Genomic DNA, 18,255 nt, shown 5'->3' with positions numbered 1-18,255 from the left:
TGATAACACTAAATCCCCCCGCCCCGTACAGCGCCCTTCAGGGGGAAACTGAGGGAGGCAGTTTCCTTTCAGCCCATGGGAATGAGTGGCAGCTGGGGGCTGGACACGGCTCTGCCTCCATCTTGAGGCAGGATATTGAAGATCGTTTATCACAGGGCTCCGTGGTTAAGTGCTTCAGCGCTCGGCGCAGCTAATACGACGTTATTGAGTGTGTGTCTGTGTGTGTGTGTGTCCGTGTCGGTGTGTACTCCAGCTCTCCTGACATGCAGGCCAGATGAATTTCAGTGTGGTGATGGATCCTGTATCCATGGCACCAAGCAGTGTAACAAGGTCCTGGACTGTCCGGACCAGAGCGACGAGGCCGGCTGTGTCAACGGTAGGATGGACGGAAGGGTCATAGGTCATGTGTCCAGGCGGGAGGGGGCGGGGTCACGTGTCCAGATGGACAAACAGATGAATTGGCGGATTGATGGGGGGATGTGTTGGTTGATGGGTGGATGGACAGGTGGATGTGTTGGTTGATGGGTGGATGGACAGGTGGATGTGTTGGTGGATGGATGTATTTGTTGATGGGTGGATAGACTGGTGGATGTGTTGGTTAATGGGTGGATGGATGTGTTTGTTGTTGGGTGGATGGACAGGTTGATGTGTTTGTTGTTGGATGGATGAACGGGTGGATGTGTTGGTGGACGGGTGGATGTGCTGTTGGGTGGATGGATGGGTGGATGTGTTTGTTGTTGGGTGGATGTGTTTGTTGTTGGGTGGATGTGTTTGTTGTTGGGTGGATGTGTTTGTTGTTGGGTGGATGTGTTTGTTGTTGGGTGGATGTGTTTGTTGTTGGGTGGATGGATGGAAGTTTTGGTGGATGGACGGGTGGATGACTAGCTGTTTGTGTTTCTGTCCGTCTGCTTGGTCCCTTAACTGACTGACTGTGTCTTCCTCTGTCTTCCTGTCTTTCTCTGTCTTCCTGTCTTTCTCTGTCTTCCTGTCTTTCTCTGTCTTCCTGTCTTTCTCTACCTTCCTGTCTTCGTCTGTCTTTCTCTGTCTTCCTGTCTTTCTCTTTCTTCTTGTCTTTCTCTGTCTTCCTGTCTTTCTCTGTCTTCCTGTCTTTCTCTGTCTTCCTGTCTTTCTCTTTCTTCTTGTCTTTCTCTGTCTTCCTGTCTTTCTCTGTCTTCCTGTCTTTCTCTTTCTTCTTGTCTTTCTCTGTCTTCCTGTCTTTCTCTGTCTTCCTTCTTTCGCTGTCTTCCTGTCTTCCACTGTCACAGCCACGAGGTGTGAGGGGCCCAGGAAGTTCCTGTGTAAGAATGGAGAGTGTATCGACAGCGCCAAGGTGTGTGATAACGTCAAGGACTGCAAAGACCGCTCAGATGAACCAAAGAAGGAGTGTGGTAAGACCTGGCACCTTAAGCTGACCTGAATCCTAACCACAACCTCAAACGTCTTGGAAATCTAAACCTAATTCCGTCCGTAATGCCTCACGTTAACTCTGACACAAATCTAAAACTCGACCTCGAGGCTACTGAAGCATTTTTAGAAGTTGGGACTTTTCACCACATTCCATCATGGTTCTGGAAAGGGTTAGAAGAACACAGGCGTTCTTAGAGGGTCCTCTTCATAGGAGCTACGGCTTGTTTCCAGGCGGTCAATGCTAACTAGCCACTGACCTGTGGATCTAAACGAGCTTTACCTTGTAGCGCAGATGACTAGATTGACCTGTGAACCCTGACCTGACCATGCATGGAAGAGTTCAGTTGAACAACATCAGAGTGTGTCAGTCGGGGAGAGAGGATATGAGAGTGGGAACCTGTAACTCCAGAGGACAACCAACATAACACACAACAACACATTGCACACACACACACACATCAATGGACACACTGTGAAAGACGTGCACACACTCTGTGATAGATACACACGCATTAGGAAAGACAGTCACAGCACAGATAGAGGGCGAGGAGTGTCTTGACACAGACTGCTGAGAGGCTTTCAGGAGGGACACCACCTCCTCATCCCTGGAGACAGCAGAGCAGGGCGGGGGGGACTAAAATAAAATGTTCAAATCGGCAAAAGGCACAGAAAGAGAGGGGTTAGAGAGGTTAAGAGAGGGAAAGCGGGATGAGAGAGGAAAAGAGAGGAGAAGGGAGGGATGAGAGCTAAAGGGAGGAGAATATTTCAGGAAACCCAGAGTATTTCTCCTTCTCTCTCACTCTCTCTCTCTGCCCCTCCCTCCCTCTCTATCTCTTTTCAGCTCGTTAAAAGTGTGTCCATAGACACCTAGCTCAATCCTCTGCTCACTCAACCCTTCACTGGCAAGATGTTCCCATTAGAACCAAGCAGCTCGGCAAAAACACACGCATGCACACACACACACACACACACACACATGGATATAGATTGGCCCCTCAAATTATTCCACTGTACTCCAACCCTACCGTGCAATAATAAACATAAGGGTATTTCCCTGTCCACTGGACTGTGTTTTTGATATTTTACCGTCCCATTAGAAGGGAAGGCATAATACAGCACATAATATTGATTGAATGCTGCGTCTTCATACAGGCAGCGTTTCTCGTTTGAACACCGGCAGATGCTTTGCTGCTTTTATCCCCGGGACATGCTTATGGGGAGCAACGATGCGTTTGAGGTTTAAAAGAGGGAGGGGGAGAGCCTGTGTGGGGCTGCGTTGGGTGGGTGTGTGTGGAGGGTGTGTGTGTGTGTGTGTGTGTGTGGAGGGTGTGTGTGTGTGTGTGTGTGGAGGGTGTGTGTGTGACAGGAAGGTCCCTCTAGGGTACTTGAGTGTGAAAACTGTAACAGCTTTCCAAACCTGCTTCCAAGGATAGAGAGACATGATTTAGAGGTCACCTCCCAAATCCCCCCCACCACACACACACACACACACACACACACCACACACATACACACACACAGGTTGGAGGCTGGCTCTTCACTGAAGGGGATACTCAAACAGATCCTAATGGTAAAGGATAGGGCTGTATCCTTACTGGCTGGTATTAACTGCTCTGCTGTGACTGGATGGGAGGAAACCAGAGTCGTACATTCACACGGTTGGGCTCATTGTGGATCTGTTATGATGTAATGTAAATGACACAGCGCGTTCTATGGCGGCCATTTTAGCTCTCCGTTAACATCACACGGGGGAACATTGAGCAATGCTATCTAACTAAATGCCTACAATTCCAGTATTACGTTGACCTAGCTGTCTCAATATAACTGTCTCCGGTGAAAGCCCCTCCCTTCATGTCAGATGGGAGATTTCTCCCCAGAAGGGAGGATGCAACTTCTGTTTTTTTCTCTCTCACCTCCACGTCTCGCTTGGATACCCCTTCAGAACAGCAATGAGCATGTGAGCATAACTTGACAGCCGTCTGATGGGGCATTAGCAAAGGGGAGGAGGCCGGGCATCGTCAACGATCAAAGCTGGTTCGGAAAGCCTCCGAGCACATGACTATGAGTGGGTTGACTCCCTCAGAACTGGTTGGGGTTTCCATACGGCGGGACCAAATGTGGGTTGAGCGACTAAACGGAAAAGGAGAAATGGAATCGGGCCCCCGCGCTGTCATAACTTTTTTTTGGGGGGGGGGGGGGGGGGGGGGGGGTATATTTTTTTCAAGCCTTTTAGGATTCAGTTTGATGATTGATGGAGGTGTCGGATTCAGAGCCGCGCTGCAGTGCCCGAGAAGCAGCAGTGCGGATCACTGGACCCCCCCGAGGGCACCAACTTAACCATTTCCCATTGGTCAAATCCCTGTAGTCCGTCCCCCCCCCCCCCCCCCCCCCCCCGTTTCAGCTGGGATCGGTGCTTAATAAATATGGCCTAGTACGCTAAAGACCTCCAACGTGGACCTCTCTGACCTCTGATCTTTCTATCTCGCAGGCCTGAACGAGTGCATGCTCAACAATGGCGGTTGCTCGCATGTCTGCCTGGATCGACCAATCGGCTACGAGTGTCAGTGTCCCGCTGGCTACCAGCTACTGGACAAGAGGACGTGTGGAGGTGAGTATCGAGAGTACAACACCCCCCTCCTCCCTTCCCTGTCACCACCTCCGCTGTTGTGGGGCTACTAACCCCTGCCCCCCCCCCACCCCTGCCGACAGACATCGACGAGTGCGAGAGCCCCAACGCCTGCAGCCAGATATGCATCAACTACAAGGGAGACTTCAAGTGTGAGTGCTACGAAGGCTACGAAATTGACCCCGTCACCAAGACCTGCAAAGCTGAGGGTGAGTGTGTGTGTTTGTGTGTGTGTGTGTGTGTGTGTGGGGGGGGGGGTTGCTGTCTGAGTTATCTTGTCGCACTTTCTTGTTATTTCATTCGCCTTGGTGGACTGACTTGAACGGACTGTACTGGACAATTGTCAAATGTCACTTTAGCCTATAGCACTATGAACCTGTGAACATGATGTTGGTTCTGTGTATTTCTTTTTCAAATGTTAGCTTGGACGTTCATCCGGTAAAATAAAGAAGTCAACAGTGTTCTTGAACATCACTGGAGATCCAAACTTATCCTATTGCATCTTCCCTGCCAAATCATATAATATAGTAATAAACCTATAGCCTGCGCAGTCATATATACAGGCTGTTTGACTGTTTTAAATCAGCCTAATATTTAACGAAACACAGCCATTTGTGAAGGTCAGTCTAATTCATTTTGTCTAGAACTGCCCAGTTGAAATTCTGTGTCTGCAGTGGATCTTGGCCTGATCAAAGTGGGCTACTGCTGTTCAGAAACGTTTGGAAACTTGAACAGCAGCCAATCATTTATCGACCCCAAAGCCAACTATGGCAGGCCAACGGAAGCCTCGTTATGCACACATCCCTGCCTTGCTTTTAACTACGAGTGCGTTTTAACAAACACGCCGGCTTCTTGACTCTGGGAAATGTCACCTAGTGTGACACTCCCTCTCTTGCCAATTAGTAAATACCTGTTTTAGACTGTAAACATAAAAACTGGCCTCCTCTCAGCTCTCTCCTCGCACTCATTGTCTGAGGAGACGAGAATTGACCGTCTTGAAAAATGACCCTTTGGGCGAGGTTTTAGAATGGTACTCCTGAGGCATTTGGGTAGGAGCTTGTGTCATGCTATTAGAAATAAATTTGTTGTAATGAGCTGTGCTGCTGCGACTCACCTTGGTTCCTTCAGGGCGTGTGCTCATAATTAGATGATTCACACTGTCAGTCTGCCAGTCTATCACTACAGATAGTTGGTTCTGCTGTTCTGTGGCCCGGAAATGAAGAATCTTCTAGCGTCCGATCCGCTACCACCCATTGCTGTTCTGTGTGTTTTTATGGTTGTTGGGTAATGTGCAAGTGTGTTTTACGAGCATATGTGAGTGTAGCTTTGGGAAAACCTCAGACCAAATACAGACACTTTCTATCTGTGTTGTAAAAACAGACACTCAGCGAGTGGCCATTTTATTTCTGAGACAGGGGCGTGTCCGTTTTCTGAGAGGACTCACTCTTAGATGAGCATGGTTCAGGCACGCCAGGCAAATGCAAAGGAGCAGAACACCAGCTGAAAGTGAACCAAGCGTGACATCGGAGTAAGATCTTCCTGGCTAATGGCTTCCTACAGCTAATGTACAGTGGTGAAGTCACCACCATGCAGGAATACCGAACAGTTAATGGACTGTTCTTTTATTTTTTATTGTTATTTACCAAAACCACATAAAATGTATGCACCAACGAAAATGTACCTATTACTGTATGTTTTTCTATACTAGCCAATATATAATTTTTCATCATGTTCTGATGACCTGGATGGACGCTGCATAATCAGTGTCCGATTGATCTTGGAACAATATTTGAGAATAACAACACAGAATAACAACAAAGCATAAGCCATCTAAAAATGCCTACTGTAGCATTGCAGAACAGGAGCTTACAAACGGCTATATTTATTTCTTGGCTTTATGGTAAAATGTGTAGAATTGCAAAAAAATAAATATCTCTGTTGTGAAGATAAGGGTGTTCTTCACCCGGGCCCAACTCATTGCTAATCCCCTTTTGGGGAAGAAAAACAAACAACATTCTTACAAATAAATCCTTTTTAAACAATCTTTAAAACAAAACAGTAAATAAACTTTCAGTTACATGATTTTTGTTATCATATTCTTCACCAATTTCTCCCATATGGTAAGTTGTGACTCAAAAGGCATCTCAATTGCTTTGGAAAAACGATTAGGAAGCATTGGCCTTCCACACCAGTAGTCACAAAACACCATCACTAACGCCAGTAGTCACAAAACACCATCACTAACGCCAGTAGTCACAAAACACCATCACTAACGCCAGTAGTCACAAAACACCATCACTAACGCCAGTAGTCACAAAACACCATCACTAACGCCAGAAGTCACAAAACATCATCACTAACGGCAGTAGTCACAAAACACCATCACTTACGCCAGTAGTAACAAAACACCATCACTAACACCAGTAGTCACAAAACACCATCACTTACGCCAGTAGTAACAAAACACCATCACTAACACCAGTAGTCACAAAACACCATCACTAACGCCAGTAGTCACAAAACACCATCACTAACGCCAGTAGTCACAAAACACCATCAGTAACACCAGTAGTCACAAAACACCATCACTAACACGAGTAGTCACAAAACACCATCACTAACGCCAGTAGTCACGAAACACCATCACTAACGCCAGTAGTCACAAAACACCATCACTAACGCCAGTAGTCACGAAACACCATCACTAACACCAGTAGTCACAAAACACCATCACTTACGCCAGTAGTCACATAACCCCATCACTAACGCCAGTAATCACATAACACAATCACTAACGCAAATAGTCACATAACACCATCACTAACATCAATGGCCACAGCCATATTGACTAACATCATCACAAACCCATATAGTCACAAAGGTCAGGGGCACATCAGTGGAGGGTCCTGAAGAGTCAGGGGCACATCAGTGGAGGGTCCTGAAGAGTCAGGGGCACATCAGTGGAGGGTCCTGAAGAGTCAGGGGCACATCAGTGGAGGGTCCTGAAGAGTCAGGGGCACATCAGTGGAGGGTCCTGAAGAGTCAGGGGCACATCAGTGGAGGGTCCTGAAGAGTCAGGGGCACATCAGTGGAGGGTCCTGAAGAGTCAGGGGCACATCAGTGGAAGTAAAGCGTTGGCTTTAAATGGTTCACATTGCCAAATTAGGCAACTGAAATCAAAGCTCTTTTCCATCTGTGATGGTTTGTGCATATGGGCCGAAAGCTTTTGTGGAAACTGAACTTGAACGATCCATAATGTTGTCTCTTCCTATGAACGTCCAAATACGGTGGTACAGAGAATCTTCATATATAGTCAAAGATCTGGCTGGTGTCACTTTGTCCAAGGATGTTTAGCCTGGTCGGATATAAACAACTATTAACGGCTGGTCAGACAAGTCCCTCTAATGGCGTCCTTCGAATTCCCGACAATGTTATCATTAATTCCCTGTGTGTGAAAAACCATGCAATCTTTAGTTAAAAAAGGTCAGCAGCCCAAAAAACTGTATGTACATTTTGAATTATTTAGACTCTGAGGCTTTGGCCTCATTATCCTCTGAATGTAGCCTAATGCACGGAATGCATTAGGAAGGATTGTGCATTCCTGTTAGACACGAGGACTTACTTCCAAACCCTGACATTTTCATAAAGGTTTAAACACTCCAACTACAGGCCCAGGACGGAAGTATGAGTACGCCACATTGATTGTGTTCATGTGAAGGCTGAGGTGATTTTTTTTTTTATGTGGGTGAATTCTGGTACTCCGGGTCTGTGGGAGATGTTCTCAGACAGGACTTGTGCAGATGTGCAGTATCACTTTCCCGCGTTTGTTATCCTCACAATGTGAGATCAAAATGTCCCCATCTGAACCAGATCAAAATGTCCCCATCCGAACCAGATCAAAATGTCCCCATCTGAACCAGATCAAAATGTCCCCATCCGAACCAGATCAAAATGTCCCCATCTGAACCAGATCAAAATGTCCCCATCTGAACCAGATCCGGTGACATAGGAACTCAGTGCCTGTCCAGTGACCTCACATCCTCCTGGAACACGACAGCCAGCAAAATATAGAAGGACTGTTGAGCGTTTTTCCAAGAGACTGAGAGTTTAGAAAATGAGCTGTGACGGCTAGCCTTGGCTCAGAGCTGACCTCCATATTGACTGACACATTCAGTGTTCACGCCTGATCAAGACGCGAAGCCAGCTATCAGTGAAGAGTCCCTTTTTTTACCTGAGAAATCAATATTGGGTCAGTTATAGTTTAGAAATCCCTTGTGGAATAATGAGCGCTGGGTCACTGTTCAGGTTACGATACAGTATGTCCATATGGCTCTCATTAAAAGACATCAAACAGTTTTTACCGTACGTAATGAAAAAAGCCTGAGCACACACTTTCCTTCGTTAACACATTTTATTGTTGTTGTTTTCTTGAGATTTGGAATGACATGTTTTTCTGGTTTTGTAAAGTTTTGGGTGTTGACACAATCCGTCTTGCCCGCCCCCACCATCCTCCCTCAACCCCCACGTAGTCCTGGCTACAGGAGGCCCTTTGAAGTGGATAAGGCTGCATTTTAATTCCAGGCCTGGTACTGCTGGTTGATAAGAGGGGTTAAATCTTGCCCTGCTTCAAAGGCATGCCGTTTCTTGTATCTTGTTCATGGTTGCCTACGTATATTTCTGGACAGGCTTCAAATCGTTGTTGTGAGGTCCCTACAGGAGAATCCATCCATGAATATACAGTGCTTAAAGGGGATATTAACGTTTTTAGCATGTCAGACCTAATTTTCCACCTACTTTTAGCGCTGAAATACAGTTGTGTTGTTTCGGTTGAAGTTCCATTTCTGAGATTTATCTGGCCGCCTGGTTGCCTGCACGAGCCTGATATTGCGTTGGCCGGACACAGTGAAATAAACGCTCCAAGACATCCGCACAACAAACTACGCAACCATCTCACGTATTCAAGGTCTGTAAAAACACTTTGCTGTTTCCACTATTACGATCATCAATGTGTAGAACTCAAACTGAATGTGCGTTCCCCAAATGTAAAATCATTTACTGAAAACTGCCCATCAGTCCATGTTTTATGTGAGGCGTGGACACTGGACAGCCAGTGAGAAAAACTGTTTGGTCTGTAGAGCATTTGGCATGTAGAACTTTTAGCTACTTTCTAAAACTCCTCCGTCAAAGACTGCTTTGAGGTTTTTATTGCTCCATTTCATTTGTGCCAATGTACAGAGGCCAAACAGATGCACAATAATCAGACATGCACTTTAGTCTTCAAGGGCTGAAAGTATTGATGTATAATTAGGGATGGCAGATAGCCTAGCGGTTAGACATCTGACCAATAACCAGCAGGTTGCTAGATGAAATCCCAAAGCCAATGAATGGGGAACATTTTCATTCTTTGAGCAACATAGTTATTCATAATTACTCCTCTAAGTTGGTCTGGATGAGAGCGCCTGCGAAATGACAACATACTGTATACATGTATTTATTGGTAGTGGTCAAGACTATTCTATAGGAAACGCATTTCTCTTTCAGACAAGTTTTGTACTATTCCCTCCATGACAAGATAAACTGTAATCATATTTTTGTTTTAAAACACCACCTGTAGCAGGATGCTGATTTAAGATATTCAGTGATATCTTAAATTAGGTGTTAGGCAAAGTAATGTAGAACATGGACCACCAGGTGAGGTGAGGACTGGATTTGTCTGGATTTGTTAGGGAAAATATGATTTAGGGTTATGGTTAGAACCAGAGACCCAGAGATTATTCTAGTCTGGCAGGCACAGTAAAATATCAGCGCTTACTGGGGGGGAAAAACATGGCTGCTTAGTAAAAATTCTGACATCTTTCGTTATTCAATTTGACCAAGAGGATGAGGTGATTTCGACGTTAAAATGAATATTCTCAAATGTTCTCCTTCTCCTTATAAAGACTAACACTTGGGAACGCTTGGGAAGTTTCCTAAGGGAGATTATTAAGTTGCGTGTGCATGGTTAGGGCTCTTGCCTAACAGTTGTGTTGTTCCGGTTAGGAGGATGTGTTTGGAACACAGCAGACTATATAATGAGTTGTAATGAAGGTTAATGAGGCCTGGACCCAGATCGATACAGACACTTCAGCACTCTAGAATGTTTTGGTTCTCTGATTTAGAGGCGACCCTGGCACTGATGACTTCCTTTTGTCAAACGACCCTCGCCGTGAAATCGGCCGAAACCGCTCTGGCCGTGAACGTGCGATGGATAGAGCAGTGCAATTCCGTTCGGTGTCTGTCCTGAGTCTAGCGAAGCCACGTCAGGCCTTGAGATGGTTGTTTGAGTCCGACCTGGGGTGATTTTATTCTGGCTATAAAAAACGAGCGCGTTTAAGTTGACCTCTTAGCGTTACAATCATTGTGACATCTGTCATATACATCCCTTCCTGCCGCTCTGATATGGGCCAAGAAGGGATGTATATGACCGATGATATTCTTGCCTCAATGAAATGTATAATCCATTAAAATTCATGTGATATCAGTGAGTAAATAATTCAGTAAGTGGTGCCAGTTCCAAGTGTTCCTCATTTGATTTTCAGGGTGCTTCCTCAATTCGTAACAGAAGTAACCTCAACCTTTGCCTCATACCCTCTACCCTTTCCACCAGGGAAGGGCCCCTACCTGTTGTTCACCAGCCGCCATGAGATCCGTCGTGTGGACCCGGTGAAGAGGGACAACAGCCAGGTGCTGGCCGCCCAGAAGAACGCCGTGTCTCTGGACGTAGACGTGGCCAACAACCGCCTCTTCTGGTGCGACCGTTTCCACCGGAACATCTACAGGTAGGCCAGTGGACCCTGGGAGCTGACCCCTGACCTCTTAAAGAGTACCTGGACATGAATGCACCTGTTCTGATGTGACCTTTAGTACGGATAACATCCCGGTTGTGTCCCGACAACCGCTTATTACGCAAAATCTACATGTACTGGACCCCTTGACCTCAACACGGCAGCATTCATCATTCAGACAGGCCAGTTCGAGGACCCCCAGTGTTCCCCTCCCACTGAATTCTGGGAATCCTGCAGCTTTGTGAAATGTTCAGGAAGTTTTACTTGACCCTGACTATTAGTTACAGTAGGGAGCTGTCATATACTGATCTCTTTTTTACTGTTCCGTTACGGCTGCGTAATAATACTGATCGTTGATTTCTCTAATTGCTATTTTGTCCAATCCGATTAGCTCTGAAAAAGATGTGATGTGAAAAGACCAATTAGTGGAATGGAAGAGAAGACTGCCAAAGCACATCCTGTAGCTCCAGTGTCATACAATAATAATTAGTAAACCTTTGGACAGCAAACTGCCTTCGTCAGTGTTCCTGTCAGAGTTGCCTGGACCTTTACTGCCTGTTAGCCCCCCCATGGGTTTCTGCTAATTGGGACAATGTCCTCATTATAAATCAACAGAGGTCTCCCGTGAAACTAAATGAAGTGACGTCCTCGTCATGGGTGTATATTTCAATTTGCTGTTTCTAGAAGTAGTCCCAGTCCTCTGACGAAGGACATCCGCTGTTCTGAAGAGAATGATGTTCTTTCTGAAATGAACACACAACCTTCCTACTTCATGCCATTGCCAGGCAGGAAGTGACACACTCTTATAGCTGGTACCCTTTCGTACCATCGGCGACCGAAGCAGAGATTCAAGCCAACGCCAATGTCTGACCGTGCGCTGCGGCTGACTTCTAAGAGACGTTTTCTTGACGTTTGCTGAAAAGCTGCCGATATCAGCTCCAGCATGAATCACCTTCACAGTGAAACTGCAGTGCGCAGGTTGTCTGTCTGCATTTAATCCTTGCCCTGGTGACTTATGAGGTCGCGTGTGCAATGAATGTGTGTTTTACAATGCTTACTAAGGAACTCTTTTTGTAAGAGCGACTCTCAGCACGCCGGGAGTTCTCACAGAGCACAAGGAAATCCTCCACTTACACTATTATACTTGGATTTGTTAGGATTTAATGTCCTGCTTTACATAATGTTTGTTTCGGCCCTCTGTGTTACGCTGACCTCAGATAGCCCACTGTGGGGGTGCTGTTCTATTTGTGGGGTACGACATGTTCACTGTTGCCTTGTGTAGTGGCTGTCACCCACACACACCCAGCCTTACTGGTTTTGTGAACATTTCTGCGGAAGAGCCTTGTGGCAGCGGTTGGGTTGCTCCTACGTACGTTTTTAAAGATAACAAGCAAATGTAATCTTACTGACTGGCAAGGCAACATCTCCAACAGCATTATGTAAATGTACTATACTAAAAAAACAACACAACTGACTTTGTTTAGAAATGACAATGATGTTAATGTCAGCTATGTTAAGTGGGTGCAGGTGGGATGGTTAGGCTTATCTTTCACCGTGGCTCAACTGCATCCACGCCTGACACCATGCCCCCCCCCCCTCCCCCCCACCACCACCACCACCACCTTAGTGCAATGATCCCAGAGGCTGGTGACCCCTCCCAGCAGGTGACTCTGGTGGACTCCGGCTCGCTGCTCTCCCCCGAGGGCCTGGCCCTGGACTGGGTCCAGCACAACCTCTACTGGACCGACTCGGGCCACAAGAGCGTCTCGGTGGCCTCCGCGTACGACGGGCTGAAGCGAAGGGTTCTGGTGGACACGGAGCTCAGCGAGCCCAGAGCCATAGCCCTGGACCCCCAGTACGGGTAGGTGTCGACCCGGAAAGCCCACCGCTGGGCTGCGTTGACAAGACAACAGGACCGGGGTGAAAACTCACCGGTCCTCCACCGGTGTGTCAGGCCCGGTGAGCCACGGACACTAAGTGTCTGTCGGTCCTGATGAGGGCGTCCGCTAATTGATGTGTGCCTGATGTGATTGGCCTAGCCAGCCGTCAGCACGCCCTCAACAACTCATGTCTTTTGGATACTGGTGTCATTCATTATGATGGATAAACATGAGAGGTGAACACAGGTGAGAATGCGTTGTGTTTACCTTTTTGTCTATATGTACTCAGTAAACATGCAAATTGTACAAGTAGTATACAGCTTGATATCCTAATTCTTTATTCTACACAGCATGAGGGGGTGTGGTACATGGCATGAGGGGGTGTGGTACATGGCATGAGGGGGTGTGGTACATGGCATGAGGGGGTATGATATATGGCATGAAGGGGTGTGGTATATGGTATGAGGGGGTGTGGTATATGGCTTGTGGGTGTGGAATATGGCATGAAGGGGTGTGATATATGGTATGAGGGGGTGTGGTATATGGCTTGGGGGTGTGGTGTATGGCATGAGGGGGTGTGGTATATGGCATGAGGGGGGTGTGGTACATGGCAGTAAAAAGTGTTCAGGCAGTATGCAATGTGTCATGTCATATACCACACCCCCTAGACTTACTGCTTAATATGCCACGACTATCGACCACTCACCATCCAGGACCCAGGCTATCCATTTTATAAAGAACAAACACAATTTAGCAGACGCTTTTATCGAAACCGACACGGTCATGCGCGCATTGCTTTTTTCATATGGGTTGTCCCTGCATTTGAACCCACTGTCCTGGCGTTGCAAGCCAGCAAGCAATGGAATAATAATAGGATAACAATAGAATGAATAGAAAGTGATTCCAAATCTTACGTTAGTCCTGTTCATTGTGTTCCTATTCCGATTTCATGTTGATTTCCAGGTTCATGTACTGGTCCGACTGGGGAAACCGGGCCAAGATAGAGAAGGCCGGGATGAACGGGGTGGACCGGCAGGTCCTGGTTTCGGAAAACATTGCTTGGCCCAATGGCATCACGCTGGGTAAGGACTAACACACCTCACACTTATACTCACACACACTCTCTCACACACACACACACACACACACAAGTTTGTACGGCTATCCTCATTGGGACCGGAAAATAGAAATTGCATGCTCCCTTGCCCTAATCTTATATAATCTAATATAACCCTAACCTTAACCTCAATAAAGTAACATTTATGCCTACATTTTACCTACATGTAATGCCTAACCTTAAACCTACAACTTAACCAACAATGCCTAGACCTTAAAGAAACCCCAATTCTAACTAAAATTGTAAGTTTGACCCTAAACCCTGAGCCGGAAATTGACTTTTGCCTCATGGGGACTGGCAAAAGGTCCCCATGAGTCAAAATGTTTCTGGTTTTACTATACTCATGAGTATAGTTAAACCTAAAACACACACACTCTCACACACACACTCTCACACACACACACACACACACAAACACAATGTTTACATTACGAGAGAGAGAATGAAACTCCATGCAGACATAACTTGGTTTGCATAATAATTTCCCTAGCGTTTGAATTTACTCTGGCACATTCCAGTCGTACCATGTAGGATTGTGGCCGTCAATTGCAACTGTAAAGAAACCTGAGACACCTCCGACACAATTTAAAATGTGGGGCATGCTATCTCTGAAGGGGGTGTCTCGACCTATTGATATCAGCAAGTTTACAGAACAAAGTAATCTGGTGTCTCGGGAACTGTTGGATAATGTAAACAAGCCCGCACTCACACATACACAGCAAGCACCTGTAGGGGCGAACCCAAATTTCCATTTAAATCAAATGTTTAGCTACTCTCCAATTGACTTGAGTCCATGAAGTGAATATTTTATTGCCGAGCATTTTTGATATACCCAAATGAATGGGTTTACTGAAATTATTTGGATTTAGCAATGAAATATTTATTCAACGCAAACTTGAAACTATGTTTTTGTCTGTAGCGGAGTTCTTTAGATTCCTTTGACCAAGATTAATTATAATACATTCTATTTGTGCTTTGGCTCATTTCCCTTTTCGTTGTCACTGACTTTGTTACATAATATTCTTTTATAGACTTTTACAGATGATTATTCATGTTCCTAGACTTTTGCAGTTAATAACTCATATTTGTAGACTTTACTGTTGACAACTCATGTTTATATACTTTTACAGTTAATTACGCATGTTTCCTATACCTTTACAGTTAATAAAAAAAAATGGACTTCACAGTTGATAGCTCATGTTCTTAGACTTTCACAGTTGAAAACGTGTGTTACTTCCTGAATTGCTCCACTAAATGATTCAGTTAGCTGATACATTATGCATGCCGTGTAACCCGTTTGTGGGTGTTTCAGACGTGGCCAACCGGCGCCTGTACTGGGTGGACTCCAAGCTGCACCTTGTATCCAGTGTGGACCTGAACGGGGCTCACCGTCGCACACACCTGTCCTCCTCAGAACGACTGGGACATCCCTACTCCCTGGCTGTGTTTGAGGTAATGGAGAGTGTCACCGTCTAAACGAGCGCGCGCGTGTTCACCGCTCACCTCACTCTAACGGGAATGTCTTGCCAGTGAAGGGTTGAGCGAACAAAGACACCTTTTTTTTTTTAATGAGCTCAAATCAAGAGAACCCAAGTCAGCGAGAGAGAGTTTCTCATGTAATACCACGAGGGGTGTCCAAAAGCTTCAACGGTGAATACGTCCTCCTGATTCAAATATTTGAAATATTATAAGATAATTTCCCTGCCCACACTTAAAGGAATTAACGTAAAACATTTTTAATGGGGAACCGCTAAATGACAACAGATTTAATTAGCTGTTGTTTTGCCCTTTTTAATGACTGTGATTAGTCCCCCTCTGCTTGCTGCCTGTGTTTCTGTGTGCGTCTGTCCTCTGAGTCTGTGGCGGCTGCTTGTTTGGTCCTGTCGTCTGGGAGGACTGACTGTTTGGAAGGAGCAGAGGAGTTAGTGGCGAGGAGAGATGGGAGTCGTTGTTGTAAATGACACACACACACAAGCATGTGTTACACACGCAAGGCACGTGAAATCAGACGCTACATGTGTACACACACGGCCAGAAGACCCAACTGGCCACCTCCCGGAGTCTAGCTTCTTCCTAGGTTCCATCCCTACTAAGGTGTTACTCCTAGTCACTCGACATCCATTTCCTGTTGTTACTTGCTCTGTTGGTTTCGGCTGGGTGTCTGTACAAGCACTTTGTCTGTGTACAAGCACTTAGTTAGGATTGCTGGCTTTATGAAAAACATTTGATTGAAATTGTGTTGATTTAAGTGTTACTGCTGGCTCTAGTCATATTGCACACAGACAGACATACACATACTGTAGACAGACCGACATACACACAGACAGACATACAGATACTGTAGACAGACATACAGACAGACAGACAGACAGACATACAGACAGACATACATACAGATACTGTAGACGGACATACAGACAGACATACACACAGACAGACATACACACAGACAGACATACAGATACTGTAGACAGACATACAGATACTGTAGACAGACATACACACAGACAGACATACACACAAACAGACAGACACACAGGCAGACACACGGACAGGCAGACACACGGACAGACACACACACACGCACACACACATAGACAGTAATGTTGTGTGTATGCATTGTACTGCTTCGGCCCACTACGGCCTATTATCTGTTATGTGTTATTCTAGTCTGTTTTTGGATGACAGTAGGTGCAGTGTGTTGTGAAACAGTAGTGTGTTGTGAAACAGTAGTGTGTTGTAAAACAGTAGTGTGATTTGAAACAGTAGTGTTATAGGAAACAGTAGTGTGATCTGTAACAGTAGTGTGATTTGTAACAGTAGTGTGATTTGAAACAGTAGTGTGATTTGAAACAGTAGTGTGATTTGTAACAGTAGTGTGATTTGTAACAGTAGTGTGACTTGAAACAGTAGTGTGATATAAAACAGAAGTGTTACTTGAGAACAGTAGTGTTATATGAAACAGTAATGTAATATGAAACAGTAATGTAATATGAAACAGTAGTGTTATATGAAACAGTAGTGTTATATGAAACAGTAATGAAATAGTGTGATTAGGTTTGGGTGGTTTGTGCTGCTTTTATTTGTTCCTAAGTGTGTCATCTCACAATGGGACTATCACAGACAGTTTATATTCTTCACTCTTATTGCATTCTTCACTCATTTTACACACTGAATTCTTATTACACTTAACTCTTATTATACTCTGAATTCTTATTACACTCAGAGGGCAAACTGCAAAGTCTTACAATCCTTAAAGTATCTGGCTTGTCTTATATTGTTTAACAAAGTATTCTAGAGCAAAACTAAAAAAGCAGCAAGTCAGACCGCCACACACACACACACATCAGACCATCATTTCCACTCAAACACAGACCCAAACAATACCAGTCAAGTTTAAGAAATGGTATGGTCCACTTTAGGGGTGTCTGAAATCGATTCTTCCAGGCATGAATATGATAGATATATATATAGTGTCATATTTACGATTACACGTACAAATTATACATAAATGTTTTGACCCCCCCGCCCTGTTTTTTAGCTCTTTTGGAGGGGCCCAAGTCTTAATTAGGCGGGTCAAACCCCCCACCCAATCCCCCCGTAATTCGAACCCTGATTATACTCATAGCTCTAATTTACACTCCTTACTCTCTGCCCCTCTTAACTCTATCTTTCTCTTTACTCTCTCCTCCTAACACCCTCTTCCTCCTCTCTCCGCCTCTGTACGCACCTGCTCGCTATTCTTTCCTCCTACAGGAACGTGAAAGAGCAGCTATGTAGAGCAGTGTAGCGTCTGCAGTAGATGTACTGGGTTAATATGTGACAGGTCTCTGAGGGTTGATTTGGTTCAGTAAACAGCTAAAAGGAAAGATATGTTTTCGCTGAAAGCCGCTCTGAATGTTAGATATAGTGGAAGATCTACTGCAGGATGGGGATTTAGTAAAACATTCTTTATTGTCCATTTTGTGAGGCAGAAATGTCTTCTTCATGTTCAAGCTGTCCCTTTCCCACAATTTTAGCCTTTTGTCCACTGTTTTTTAGTGAATTGTAGCACACACAACCACACACAGACACACACGCAACCACAGATACACAGACAAGCTTTTATGTGGAATATCCTCTTGGTTTCCACAGCAACGGTGAAGCAATGTCAGCTTCCCTCAGCTCAGCGTCTTCTGAAGGATGTTAACATTAGGGAACGTTCCGCTAAACAGACACAGAAAATAATGGAATATAAATAACAACAAGGTGAAGTCAGGTTGAGTTTGTTTGCCTCCTGACAATGGAGCAGTAGATTGGAATGCTCAGCCTTGGCCATGATGACTTCACTGAAAAGGGTGCTTTCAGTGAAAGACGTACATTTTTATGTAGAAGTACTGCTGCTTCACATAACATTGATTA

At 45.3% G+C, this 18,255-nt stretch overlaps 1 protein-coding gene across 3 annotated transcripts in view; it reads left to right on the top strand.

The window, feature by feature from the left end:
• The window catches only part of LOC105024656 (low-density lipoprotein receptor-related protein 8), an 88,273-nt gene that overhangs the window by 62,887 nt on the left and 7,131 nt on the right, over positions 1-18,255 (top strand). For all 3 annotated transcript variants that reach the window (XM_029118748.2, XM_029118747.2, XM_029118746.2), the window contains 8 exons: positions 254-376; positions 1,266-1,388; positions 3,896-4,015; positions 4,117-4,242; positions 10,680-10,851; positions 12,485-12,718; positions 13,701-13,819; positions 15,167-15,306. In XM_029118748.2, the coding sequence (XP_028974581.2) occupies positions 254-376; positions 1,266-1,388; positions 3,896-4,015; positions 4,117-4,242; positions 10,680-10,851; positions 12,485-12,718; positions 13,701-13,819; positions 15,167-15,306 (1,157 nt within the window). The remainder of the gene's footprint in view (positions 1-253; positions 377-1,265; positions 1,389-3,895; positions 4,016-4,116; positions 4,243-10,679; positions 10,852-12,484; positions 12,719-13,700; positions 13,820-15,166; positions 15,307-18,255) is intronic.

This window comes from Esox lucius, chromosome 3, assembly GCF_011004845.1.
Source record: "Esox lucius isolate fEsoLuc1 chromosome 3, fEsoLuc1.pri, whole genome shotgun sequence".
Taxonomy (NCBI): domain Eukaryota; kingdom Metazoa; phylum Chordata; class Actinopteri; order Esociformes; family Esocidae; genus Esox; species Esox lucius.
Note: the sequence above shows the minus strand (reverse complement) of the source record. Positions and strands in the feature narration are given on the sequence as shown.